The sequence below is a fragment of the Carettochelys insculpta genome, chromosome 9 (genome assembly GCF_033958435.1).
Source record: "Carettochelys insculpta isolate YL-2023 chromosome 9, ASM3395843v1, whole genome shotgun sequence".
Taxonomy (NCBI): Eukaryota; Metazoa; Chordata; order Testudines; family Carettochelyidae; genus Carettochelys; species Carettochelys insculpta.
Genome location: NC_134145.1, coordinates 13978747 through 13993222, shown reverse-complemented (window position 1 = coordinate 13993222; position 14476 = coordinate 13978747). Strand labels below are relative to the sequence as shown.

Genomic DNA, 14476 nt, shown 5'->3' with positions numbered 1-14476 from the left:
ATGTGTTTTACAGACCTGTCATGTGAAAGCTATTAAAAAGAGGAACTGGCGAAATAACAATAAGCCATGTAACTGTGGTCTATCTACTCCCCAAGTTCAACTGTTGTGCTGCTGTTTCAAGTGGTGGTGAAACAGGATTGCACCAGACAGAGTTAGCTTTTCCACTGTAGTTTTTCATCAGGATCCTCTGGATCTTTTAAGGACGGCTGTTAATATCATATTGCCGGCTTAAGAGATACCTTTGAGGCCCAGTCTGGCTACTTTTCAAAATGCTTAGAGAGTGGAATGAGGATGAGCTGGAGCCACATGAAATGTCCAGTTTTATTTGCAAAGACTAGATGAGGTGACGAGGAATATTCTTAGGCATTTATACACCGTTTTCATTATTATGTTGGAAAACAGACAACCCATAGCAGGCAGCCGGTGTCTGTGTGTGTTTAATATTACCAGCTGCTTATATTCTTCTTGAAAATCTCACCCAATAACCCAGTACAGTGTCGAACTATGGTCTTGGCTATATTTGAGGAACTGAGAACAGAATTCAACTGTCTGTGCTATGGCCAGACAGCCAGATCATTTTGATGTAACAGCTGATATTTCGAAATAACTTTGCTGTCACCTACACTAGGCATTTGCTATTTCAGAATAAATTCAAAATAGCAGGTGCGTTATTTTGAAATCAGTAAGCCTCATTACAGGAAGAGTAGCACCTATTTCGAAATAACTATTTTGAAGGTATTTTGGAATAGCTATTTTGGAATACCGTATTTTGAAGTAAGGCTGCTCTGTAGACATAGCCTCTATGTGGCTGTGGCCACACTATCCCTCCCTTTCAAAAGGGTCATCTTACTGAGGGATTTTGGAAGATGCTAATGAGGCACTGACATGAATACGCAGTGTCCCATTAGCATAATGGCAGGTGTGCGCGCTTTGAAAGTACCTCTTTTGGAATGTACGCCTCCTGTGTAGCTGAGGGGGGGGAGGCTTTCAAAAGGGCTCCCTGATTTTGAAAGCCCTTTCTTCCCAAAACCAAATAGGATGAGTGATAGAACCGGGAAAGAATCCCAACCCCCTTCACTAGCTTATAGACAATGTTCCATTCCTCTGAAAGAGCGTTATTATTGCTATTATTCTATGTTTGCATGACCCCCCCCCTTTTGAAAGGGGGATGCTAATGAGACACTTTGGGGTATGCTAATGAGGTGCTTCAATGAATATGCAGCACCTCATTAGCATAATGGCAGCCATGGCACATCAAAATTGGTTTTAGGAGTAAGGGGATTTCGAAGTATGCAGGGTCCCCCATGTAGATGAGCCATGAGCATTTGAAAGCGGCACTTTCAAAGTGCCATGACTGCCATTTTGCTAATGATGCGAAAGGCAGGGGCTGGTGTAGACGTAGCCTTAATGAGTTATATAAGCAGCATTCTAAATTTTATCTTGTGCCCTAATCAGTTTCTATTGGTGTGTGATCATATATTGCACATCTGGTTTAAAGTTCCAGCTATGGAATGGATATTAAGGTCTTTAAAAAAGTGTTTAAAAACACATATCTCATGACTGAAGCCAATAAGATCTGATGTGGTTTCACCAGCTGTTGTGGATGGGTAGACAGATGATGGCTACATCTACACTTGAAACAAAAATAGGAACAAAATAGGAAGAAAGGTTCTTTCAAAGATGGGGTTTATTTTTGAAAGATCAGCATCTACACTGGTTTTCTTCTTTTGAAAGAAGCTATTTCAAAATAAGAATATGCAAATGAGATGCTAGGTATGCAAATGTGTACCTCATTTGCATACCATTTGAAAGAGGAATACAAGTGTAGACACAGCCAAAGGCATATTAACCATGGAAATACAGGTATTTTTTGTTTGCATACCTTATCAAAGCCTGTATAGATGGGCTTAGCTTTGTCAGTATGGCAGGAAAAGCATGACTTGAAATTAGATAGTTCACTGTTCATTTACTCAGTAACTCCTCCTGCACCCCTGCTGAACTCGGCTTCCATCATGTGATGTCAGAGAGATGTTTTGCTGCTCTATTCCTGACACCAGATGCTGTGTGGGGACTAGTGTTATATTCTTTTCTATGAATTCTTGCAGTGGGACTGCTATTTGGCTTTATTTCCTGTAAATTAATATTTGCAATGTGCAAGCTTACCATGCAGTATGTACCATGCAGTATGTACATCTGATAGCCACGGCAGAATATGTACTTTTCTCCTGAAGAAACTTATTAAAACAGTTCCCAATGTTTGGAAACTCATTAGGAATGAAAGAAAAGTTGTACTGCATTGTGTTTTGTTGAATTGTTTGGGAGGTCTCTTCAGGCATGTTTATTCTTCCAGGAAGATTGACTCTGTCAGGGTCAATCTTCTGGAGTTCAATTTTGTGTGTCTGGTAAAGACATGCAAAATCCATCTGTCCAGGGTCAGCAGTTGACCTCCTGTTCTCCTCGTTATTGTGAGGAGTAAGGGAGGTTGACAACAGAAATGCTCCCATTCACCTTCCTTAGTGAGGAAGTCGATTTCTGATACAGCAATTCCAGCTACTCAATTGCCATAACTAGAATTGCATTCCTGAAATAGACCAATTTTTCTAGTAGAGGTCAAACCTTTATTGCTCTTTGTTCAGCCTTGTCCATATTACTGATTTTTTTCTCTTTTGTTTTGTTCTCTGTTGTTTGTCTTTTCTCTCCCCAAGCTGGTCTGCCCTTTCTGATCATTGAAACCAGCACAATCCAGCCATACCAACGGGGGTTTTACTGCAATGATGAGAGTATCCGGTACCCTTTGAAAAAGGCTGAGACGATTAATGATGCTGTGCTGTGTGCTGCAGGGATTCTCATTGCCATCCTTGCTGTAAGTAGAATCTGTCAGACTCTTCTGCCTCTTGACAAGACAGTGTTCCCTCTCATTTTTTTTCTGTCCAGGGTGGAATAAAGTTTGTTATGTGCGCAGAGGCATGTGCAGATGTGCACCACCAGTACAAAGCTGCTGGCTGTGAGAGCTGTGGGTGCTCTGCTAATGAGCTGGGCATCACCTGAATGTCTCCTGGATGGTCGTCCAAGTGCTCAGCTTACGCTGGAGAGGACTGTATGTTTGTCATGTTTCTCCTAGCGAGTGTGCCAGTCAACGCATAACCACTGTCAGACAATCTCAGCTCAACAATTAATGATAATAAGCCTTAGGGCTTAAGATAGTTCCTTGAACCAGTTAAAAAATCTCCCACTACAGCAAGAAGAACAAGAGGATGTTGGTAATAGGGGTAATTTGTTCAAAATCAGTCCAGGTTAGGGACTGACCCTCATTTACCCTCCAAAGGCAGTGTGGCATCCCTTGTGACTTTAACCAGGGGTTAATAATTTGGTGGGTAAGTAGGGGATGATCTGCTTAGTTTGTAGCAGAAGATATACCCATTTCAAGTAGTGCTATTCTACTAGGCACATTAATAGACAGGTATTAAGGGCTTCTCTACACGGCCAGTTTACTTGACTTTAACTTGTTCAGTCAGGGGAGGGATAAAAACTCCCAGCTCCAAGCACAGCAAGTTTCAGTGCAGTAAAGCACCAGTGTAAACAGTGCTGAGAGCAATGCTCCTCCTAAGCCTTTCCATCCATTTGTGGATTTTTTCCAACCATGTGCTGAATAACTTTGTTTTTGGTTGTTGTTGGTATGCACTGAGGCATGTGTGAATTGTGCCACCAATAGACACACAAAACCTAGCTGTGGGTGCCCTGCGAATTAGGTGGGGGCATTTGAATTTCTCCTGAGTAGTCGTCTAAGCACACAGCTTACACTGAACACTGGCTGGGGGGCCGTGTTCCCAGCAGTTAGCTACTTCCCACCACGTAGGTGCCTCTTTCTCACTCCTCAGGCTTTAATAACACTGCTGTGTTATAGCATTGCCACAGCTGCGCTTTAAACTTAAAAGCCTAAGGCCTAAGGTTTGTTCCAGCATTATTGAAACCAGGGAGTTTTGCTGTTGACTTTTAAATGGATATCGATTCATATCGTACAGGTTGGCCTTCTTTCCATGTTTGATTGTCAGCGTTGGGCAGAGCCATCCTCCTAGTGTGCCTGTGTGTGTCTGAGGCTTAAATTTCCAGTGCTGTTAATCATCTTCCACAACACACACACGCAAATCTGCAGCCATGTGTAACTGAAAATTTACCTCAGGAAGAGCAAGATTGCAAGTAAACAAGTCAAATTGTTTGGGCATGTCTGCAAACTTTGCACTATAAGATATAGTTCATGTTCCAAGGAACATTCTCAATACAAGGAGAAAGATTTAGTGCTAATAAGGATTTGGCACTTTGTGCCCCTATTGGAGACATTGCTGTGGTATTTACATATTCCACATTTCATGCAGTTTTTAAAAAGAGGTTGTGCATTTGTAGCCAACTGCTGCATGGAAAAGTGTCCAAGACAGTATTAGGCTTTAATAAATAGAATGCTAGACATATATTAAAGGCCAGAGCTGCTGCTGTGCTCTTACTTGTGTCGCCTTTCTGATTACTGTTAATTTTTTTTCATATTAAATTTCCCACTACTGTGTGGAGGGATTATGCTGTATGTGAACATATTTGCTTTATGTTTCAGCAAATGGGCCAGCTCCAACCCTGGAAGTGTCTGCTGCGTTGAGGCTCCTTAAACTAGCACAGGGCTCAGCAACCAAAATAGCTAGAAGAGCCATTTTTTTTTCAGATTCAGTAATAAACTCAGTAAATGTGATCCAAACACAGATACAGTACCGTATCCCAAAATGCACTGCAGATATTAAAGGAGGGAGTTATCCAACATTTGGAGATCATATATCATTTGCTATTTAGAGATGAGTTATTCATTGTTGGGCTTTTAGACGTTCATCATGTATTGAAAATAATCAGGAGGGTTTTTGGTTTTTGGTTTTGTTTTTTTTAAACTTTGCAATTATGGTGTTGAGAGCCACAAAGAAGTCCTTAAAAAGCTGGTTGAATAGTAACAGAGAGGAAGCCGTGCTAGTCTATACACTATCAAAACAAAAAGCAGTCAAGTAGCACTTTAAACACTAGCAAAAGAATTTATTGGGTGAGCTTTTGTGGGACAGACCCACTTCTTCACACCACAGCCAGACCAGAACAGCTGGTCTGGTCTGGCTGTGGCCTGAAGAAGTGGGTCTGTCCCACGAAAGCTCACCCAATAAACTCTTTTGCTAGTCTTTAAAGTGCTACTTGACTGCTTTTTGTTTTAAAAAGCTGGCTGCAGGTTGCAGACCCCTGCACTAGCACATTTGTCAGCTATGTCCTAAAAACACTTTGGGCTAAACATGTAACAGCAAGCCTGATTACACGCATGTCACAATGCTGTACTAAGCTTTGACAGGCATCTGCATGCCATCACGAAAAGCTGAAATGATTTGTGTGTTGCACGAAAGCTCATCACTTAATGAATTATTTTGTTAGTCTTTAAAGTGATACCTGACTGCTTTTTTTGTTTTGTTACAATACAGACTAGCATGGCTACCTCTCTGTTACTGGCCAGGACAATAACAGAGAGGAAGCCGTGCTAGTCTATACAGTATCAAAACAAAAAGCAGTCAAGTAGCACTTTAAAGACTAGCAAAATATTTTGCTAGTCTTTAAAGTGCTACTTGACTGCTTTTTGTTTTGGCCAAGATAAGTTAAAGCAGCTTGCAATCTGCTGTAGTGCAAGACCAAAGCTCCCCAGGCCTGGGAAAGTTCAAAAGTGGATTTAAACCACTTTTCTCCTCATCCCCACAGGTTTATTACTGAGCTTCTTTTGTCCAAACGCAAGGTTCTGGCCCTTAATTTTAGTTTGAACGTTTACATAAGATGTGATTTCCCCTCCCCCCAGCATTTTTGCATGAGGAGTATCTAAGTTTCCCTTTATACCTGCTTTTTGACACGGCTCAGATTTTACTTTAAGAATCACTTTCATAAGCACTCCTTTGCTTCCTTCTGTCAGGTACAGTACTGTATTATGGGAGGGTAGATTAAGGGTCAGAAATTATTTTAAGTTTCTATTTCCTCCTGGCTTTCATTCTTTGTCCTGAAAGCACTGACATGTCCAGTATCTTTAGCATGCCCTAGCATTATACTGTTCATTCTTATGGACACTGGTGGTTCAAATAGTAAATTGTGCACATGAGTTTCCCATTCTTTTACTCCTTCGGCAGCTACAGCTTTAAATTCCCATTGCCTGTTTGATTAGAAGGTTCATGCACTCTGTGTAGAATTCACTTTGCCTGCATAAAGGCAGAGCTGTTGGTCATTGCATGGATGAACTGCAGATGGTGGCAGTGGCGAGGGTGAGACATGGGGAAGAAATGGCAGGGAGCGAGTTGCTTCGGTGAAATCCACTTCCCAAGGGCAGCAGCCTGACAAACTGGTGAATAGCTGCTTTGCAAGCCTGTGGGTACAGTATCATACCTTGTCTACACTCCTGCGGGCCATCAACCTAAATTACACAACTTTACTCACGTGAATAACATAGCTGAAATCGATGTATTTAGGTCTGCTTAGTGCAGTGTCTTCATCGTGATAAGTCAAAAGCTGACACTCTCCTGTCAACTATGCTTTCTTGGAGAGTGCTCGGCAGTTGATTTATTGTGTCTATAGTAGACAAAATAAATTGACCCCTGCTGGATTGATCATTGCCCCTAGATCCAGCCTGTAGTGAAAGATGTGCCCTAAGTCATCCTCAGATAAATGTGGGCTCTGTGAACCCTCCCTGTGATCTGGCTCCAACACTGTGTTACCCACTAGTCTTTTCAGGGCCATAGGGAGAGAGCTTAGTTTGAGCCACTTCTGATGAGTACAAGGACAGTCCCACCCCTCCACACGCAGCAGCGCAGCCTGAAAGTGCTATTTCTAGGCTGCACCTCTCCAGGGGAGTGGGGATTACCCAAACACCCACCGAAAGCAGCTCAGCACTTCTGTGAGAAGAGGTAGATGGGTGAGGAGCATGAATGGGAAAAGGGCGGAGCAGAGAAAGGAAGGGGTCAGGTTATGGGCAGAGCAGGCGCTGGAGGGGAGGGGCATAGGTGGAGGCTGGGCAGGGGAACTTGGCTAGCGCATCACCTGAAATCTCTGCACGTGTGTATAGTTTGGGGTGGTATCTGACTTATTGTCTTGTGTCTACCACACAGATGGCTGATTTCTTTTCAAAGTCATCCTTGGGCTTGGTTTTTTCCCATTTCCAAGATAATTATTGGTTACCCCCTTCCACTCTGCTTCTCCTCCCTCCACCCTATCCCCAAACAGAATTGAAATGCAGCCAGATTGCAGCTTTCATTGATTGCAGCATCGTTTGCCAGCCAGTTTATTCCTATAGTCACGGGAAAACAGTCCCCGTAATTCTCTGTCTCTCATTTCAAAAGTGAAAGTGAAAAAAAAAATAGCTATAAACAAGAAGGTATTTTACCCTGCAGGTGAATTACCCCCAAGTATGGAAAACCCATAACATAAAATGAAAAAACATCTAATTTTCATGTTACTGCCTGACATACCGTCATGTCGGCTCCATGCAGAATCTGCTTCTGATCAGCAGTAAGCCAGTGGCAAATACATGAGCTGGAACTGAAATCGGAAGCATAATCAGCAGACTAGTTAATTCATCAAGTTTCTAACATGAAATGGCAGGTCAATTAAAAAGAAAAAAAATCCTGAAAGAAGTGGATGTTTTCTCAGAACAAAAGTAATTTAGTAAGGAACATACAGAAAGCTTAGTTATTTGTTGCTGAGTGATATAAATGGCTAACAAGTGATTTATGGAAGAGATTTTTTTCAGTTGCAGAGTATATGGACAATTCAAGTTATTTCAACCTCTTTTTCAGATGTAACCCACCTACCAGAATTTTTGTAACATAATATGAATTCCTTCCAAATCCATAATGCACCAATATCTCTCCTTTCATTTGAAATATTTGCTTTTCAAAGGCATGACTGTGGGTAGGGGACAATTTGGGGCAATAAATAAATGTAACAAAAATTCACCCTTCCAACTCTGAGTTTGAAATACTGGTGCTGGCAGAATCTTTAGGCCAAAGTGAAAATTTTAGGTTGTGTTTTATATGTCTTGAAGACTCCCAGAGTTCTTGCTAGGTAGACTTTAGACACAAAGATTCCTGTATCTATCAGGACATAGGAGGATATGCATTTATGTTCAGTGCTTATGTATTTACTGACTGCCCTTAGTGTTACACATGCATAAATCCTTGGAGATACTAATTGCCCTGGAGATTTTTTGCTCTTCAACCTCTGCTAAATGATCATAAACTTATAGACATTAAGGTCAGAAGGGACCATTGTGATCATCTAAACAGACTTCCTGCACACTGTAGACCATGGAACCTCTCCCACTCACTCCTGTAATGGACCCCTCACCTCTGTGCTTTTACTTATGGAAAATATTGGACCCACATGGACACTGAAGATCTCTTTTTATCCATAGACTAGGCTTGGCATAAGCTGTGACAATACAAGATTCTCCACCGTGACCAGCTAGTAAGCATTAAAAGCCAGTTGTGGAGAGACTCCCACTGTAAGAGAGAGAGTAGGAACATAAGAACTGCCATACTAGTCAAACCAAAGGTCCATCTAGCTCAGTATTCTGTCTTCCCATAGTGGCCAATGCCAGATGTCCCAGAGGAATGAACAGAACAGGTAATCGTCAAGTGATTCCCTCCCCTGTCACCCCCTCCAGCATCTGACAAAGAGAGCCTAGAGATACCATTCCTGCCCATCCTGACTAAAATAGCCATTGATGAATAGCAATTGATGAATCTATCCTGCATTAATTTATCTAGTTCCTTTTTGAGCCTTGTTAAAGTCCTGCTCTTCACAACATCCTCTGGCAAGGAGTTCCACAGGTGGATTGTGTGTTGCATGAAGAACTTACTACCTATTCATTTCATTTGATGACCTCCTAGTTCCTGTACCATGGAAACAAATAAATAACTTTTCCTTATTTACTTTCTCTATACCAGTCATGATTGTATAGACCTCTATCGTATCCCTCTCCTGCTTAGTCTCTTCTTTTCTAAACTGAGAAGTCCCAGTCTTTTTAATCTGCCCTCAGATGGCAGCCCTTCCAAACCCCTCATCATTCCTACCCATTCAGTTCTTGGCCTCTCTGTTCCAAATGCTAGCAAGAGAGGGGCGCTTGCTTGCTAAAACTGAAATTCAACCTGCGGAAGCCAGCACAAGCATTATGCATTGTTGATGTCCTCAAAAGAGATGGTATACAGCTTTTTGCGGCTTTTATGCGTAGAGATGAGCTGTGCCCTGTGATTTTGAATGAGGCCACAAACCCATTTCACACCGGTCACTGAACTGGTGGCAACAACTGGCAAGCACTTTGAAGCCAACTGCATGTAGTATTGGATCTTTTGAAAAACAAAACAACAAGATTGGTTTTCTAGGTCAGTTTTTCAGAATACGTATGTGGATACTTTTACTTTTTATATTTCCATGTTAAGTGCTCCCATTTGTCAAGACGCAGAAAAAAAAACACCTTGGAGACAAAACTGATTAGAAAGACCCTGAAAGTGTAATTACTGGGGCAACTGGATAATTGATGCTAATTGCATATAAAACTTACGCTTCATCAGAAAGATTATAGAAGAGACCAAAGAGAAAAGTTAGAGATATTTATTTCTTACTAGTGACTACAGAAAATGTTTCCAGCAATTCACACTGGGAAATTCTCTATATATACCACATGCAAATTATTTGCTGGAGACACAAGTCAGGAAAGGAGATTAATACCTTAAGCCTTGTTTGTTCAGGATGAAGTTTCAGTTTGTGCACATCTGTGCTGAATTAGTTTTCTAAGTCCCTCTTTATCAGCGAGAACATTGCCAAAAAAACAACTTTGCCCTATTTTAGCTTTTCCTTAATGTTCAAGCATGATTTTAACTAAAGTGGGGAGGGGTCATGACTACCCAGCAGTGTGTTAGTGGGAGATTGAAGTCTCCAATTTACAATCTGCTACATCTGTGCAATTACCAAGACCACCAGCAGTGAGAAAAAATATTAATCCCTAGACTTGGTTGGTCCCTGTTTGAAATAGTCACATGTCTAAGCTTTAAGGGGATCCATTTGTGAACTCTGTGACTAATGTTACACACTGTGGTGTTATGTATCATCCTGAATTCATTTTATGTCCCTGCTGCAGTTCTAAGCTTTATATGAAGTAGGCACCTCTTCTCTCTCTGATTATGTGCACCCAGCCATCAAAGAAAGTGGCAGTAAGCAGTTGGGGTTAGGTTTCCTCCAGTACAATTGTGGACTGTCCACCTTCACACTGATGGTGGCACTATCCACTGCCATCTCTTTGGATACGTCCACCATATGAGTGGCACAGCTAAAGCTTTGTGGCTGTGGTGCTGTATCATAGACACTTCCTCAATTGATTGAAGAAGTTTTCCCATTAGAATAGGTAATCCACCTCCCTGGCCGTGTCTACACTAGCCCCAAACTTCGAAATGGCCCCGCAAATGGCCATTTCGAAGTTTACTAATGAAGCGGAGAAATGCATATTCAGCGCTTCATTAGCATGCGGGCGGCTGCGGCACTTCGAAATTGATGCGCCTCGCCGCCGTGCGGCTCGTCCCGACAGGGCTCCTTTTCGAAAGGACCCCGCCTACTTTGAAGTAGGTGGGGTCCTTTCGAAAAGGAGACCCGTCGGGACGAGCCGCACAGTGGTGAGGCGCACCAATTTTGAAGTGCTGCGGCCGCCCGCATGCTAATGAAGCGCTGAATATGCATTTCACCGCTTCATTAGTAAACTTTGAAATGGCCATTTGCGTGGCCATTTCAAAGTTTGGGGCTAGTGTAGACGTAGCCCCTGAGCAGCTGGAGTTAGCCTAGTGGCTATGTTGGCTTAACTATAGCTAAGTCAATGTAAATTGTACATAAAGATGAGGTCTTTGTGTGGAGTGGACATAAATGCCTGAGTGCCCACAAAACCCAGATGAGATTCCTAAACCTCTTGTTCACAGATGAATGAGCTAACTCAGAGGGAAATTGCAATGACAGTGTCACAGAGAAGATCTGCCTCCAAAGGACAACTAGAAAGCATGAGTTCCCTTCCATGACACAAATGAACCATGTTCTCCCATGGTAGAGATGTTCAGGTACTCTTTCTTGGTCCTCCTGCAAGTATACTTCCTGGCTCACAGCCTGCACTTAAAGATAATTCAAAATCTAGATGAACCATCACCTGCATGGTGTTTGGATTCTGTCAGGATTAAAATTACTCTAGAATACATCAGCTGCAAGACCCTAGACAGCCTCAGCCAAGCCCATAGGGAACTCAGTGTTAATATTTTTTTTGTAAAATGGAGCTTTGGCTTATAAAACTTCTATTGCCGGTCAGTGGCCCTGATTTCTTTCTCCAAGAATACAGAAGTATAAATGCTGTCTTGCAGTATTTTGGGGTTGTTTTTTTTTTAAACTTCTCTTTGATAAAGCCTGTGTAGCTATCATTTCAGTTACTTTTGGTCAACCTTTTTTTTTTTTTCTCAAGCCATGGCACTTGAGACTTCAAACCATGATAGAGTTTCATCTCGTCTTAGCCTAATTGCAATACTTTTCCAGTTTATTAGTTTCCAAAACTTGTGCCAAGTTTTTGAAAAAGGTAGGCAGGGGAGAATTCTCCTCTGCATGGAGTTGGCTGGCTGCCATGCTGTGAAGAATATTGCTAGCTGTTTCAGAAAGGGATTAGCATGAAGGCATTTTCCTTGACAGTTACATTTACATATCACAATGCTGCTGACTGGAACAGAAAAGGGGTGAGGGAGGAAAAAAACACCTCAATTTATTACTCAGGTATAAAAACATTGAAAGTAATGAATAAAATCCTAAAGCTGTAAATCTGAAACTCAAAAACTAGGCATGTAATGTGACAGAACAATTTAAGCCTTTGCCTTTTTTGGAGAGGTGAGACATTTGGACTTTATTTCACGGCCTGATTTTCATTAAATTGCCCTTTAAGAGTTAGGATTACAAGAAGCCAGGTTCTTCTGGTTCATAACTATGATTTACGACAATGGTGTCAAATCCACAATGCTCCACCCATGTGGCACAAGAAATGCATAATTTGCTGCTTAAGGACTACTTGCACTCCCAGGAAAGTCCTGTGTTTATGGAAGACTTCTGTGATGTAAATGGGGCCTGGACACGACAAATTTTGGGGAAGATTCTAAATACTTTGAGAATCTCAGAATCTGATTCTTTGTCCTTATTTTTGTTTAAGTTCTGAATCTCATAACTGGCATTGACATATTTTAATTTGGATTGCAGTGGGGTCTCTGCTGTGGGGAGTTGACGGGAGAAACTCTCCCATTAACTCTCCTCATGATTCTCCTTCACAAGAGAACACTCCGCAGTCAATTTAGTGGATCTTTACTAGACCTGCTCAATCAAACCCCAGTGAATCGATTGCCTTAGCACTGACCCCCCTCTGTCTCTATCATCCGCCTCTCCCCACCTCCACTCCCCTCCCCTCCCCGCCTTAAGTGTGGACCTGCCTACTCCCTTGCTCAACAGAGTGACTCAGGCTTCTTGGGAAGCTTTCACTTTCTGGAATCATTTGCTGTTGATTTGATCCACAACTGCACCGTGTATCTTGCTGTTTCCATGTAGCAAGTGTTCAATCACTGATATAGTGATGCCAAATCTTTTCAGTGTGACTGACTCTTTTGTTGACACAGTAATATGGGATAGACAGAATCTACAAACAAAAGAGGTTAGACTAGTATTTTCTTGTCTCTAGGAACGTGGATATTAGGTGCAAGCTAATAGAGGTAAATAGACTGGTAAATGCCATTTTACAATATGCTCTGCAATGAACTCAAAGCATTTTGTCTTACCCTATGTTGCATTCTGAGACAGAATCGTGATTCGGAGCTATATAATAGAATCTAATAGCTTTCAGATGGGCAAATTGTTCTTGGAATTCCTTCAATATTTATTTAAGTTGAGTCTGCTTTTAAGACAGGATTTATGAATAAATATGCATTTTCAGAAACATGTTCACCGTCTGTATGAAACAAAAATTCTCTGACTGGAAGTGTTAATATGTATCTGGCCTTAAGCGTACCGTAATTAATGGAGCTCTGAAAGACTTAAATGCAGGACCCTGCAGTTTATTTCTTAACAAATGCTCATTTATTCTGAGATCTTATTGTGTAGATGTACATTTACCTCATGTGACCTCTGTATGCAACATGTGGTTTTTTTATTTATAATTATTTTTTTAAATTTCTCCCTCAGATCATAACAGGAGAGTTCTACCGGATTTACCACTTAAAGGAGAAGTCTCGATCCTTCATCCAGAATCCATATGTAGCGGCTATCTACAAACAAGTGGGCTGCTTTGCCTTTGGCTGTGCCATCAGCCAGTCCTTCACAGACATTGCCAAAGTGTCAGTTGGACGCTTGCGACCTCATTTCCTGAATGTTTGTGATCCAGACTTTTCAGCAATTAACTGCTCTAAAGGCTACATTGAAAACTACACCTGTCGGGGAAATGACAGCAAAGTCCAGGAAGCCAGGTGAGAGCTGTTTCCTTGACCATATAAAGGGAGCGGAATGGTTGTTTCTGCCAAAACAGTGTCTCGCAAAATACTCCTGTGGGTCTTGCTGCCACCAATGGATCATTTATAAACTTCCTTCTCTGGGAGGACTGTCTCTGAGTTATCTTGACTGGCAATTTCCCTACAGAGTTACTGAAGTCTGCTGAATAATACTTCTCTTTCCTTCTATTAACTCCCACGCCACTGTTTCATGAGCGGTTGCTCAGTGTGGGAATTTCCCGTCAGAGCTGACTTCAGAGGTGGAATGGTTTGGCTCTTCACAGCAAACGGTGTCAGAAACTCTTTTTCAAACTCTTTGGCTGTGTCTGTACTAGCTCCCAACTTCGAAGGGAGCATGGTAAGTAGGGTGTCAGGAGATTACTAATGAAGTGCTGCAGTGCATATGTACTTTGAAGTGCCCGGGCAAAATTTTGAGGAGTAAAGGGACTTCGAAGTAGCCCGGGCACTTCGAATGCATGTAAGCCAGCATTTTGAAGTTTGCTGCTTTCAAGTTGCCGCGGGGCAGGATTAGCTTAATGAAGCGCAGCTTATGCACCGCAGCGCTTTATTAGTAATCTCCTGACACCCTACTTACCATGCGCCCTTCAGAGTTGAGAGCAAGTGTAGACATAGCCCTTATGTCAAGTTCATGGGATATTTAATTTTGATTTTTTCTTGGGTGAACTTTACAAATTATACATAATGCCTCTGAATTGGTGTTTAATTTTATTTCTACGGAAATTCCCAGATAGTAGGGGCTAGTTTATGAGTTACTAGTCTGTTGAGTATATAACGGTTCATAGCTGTGCTGCCCCAAAAGACAACCAGGAAGGGAATGTGGTCCTATGATGTTCCAACTCTTGATCCAGAGAAGTAGTATTTTGCTACTGGTC

At 41.8% G+C, this 14476-nt stretch overlaps 1 protein-coding gene across 1 annotated transcript in view; it reads left to right on the top strand.

The window, feature by feature from the left end:
- Positions 1–14476, top strand: part of PLPP3 (phospholipid phosphatase 3) — a 68465-nt gene that overhangs the window by 33842 nt on the left and 20147 nt on the right. The window contains exons 2-3 of the mRNA XM_075002331.1: positions 2706–2863; positions 13282–13562. Of these exons, the coding sequence (XP_074858432.1) occupies positions 2706–2863; positions 13282–13562 (439 nt within the window). The remainder of the gene's footprint in view (positions 1–2705; positions 2864–13281; positions 13563–14476) is intronic.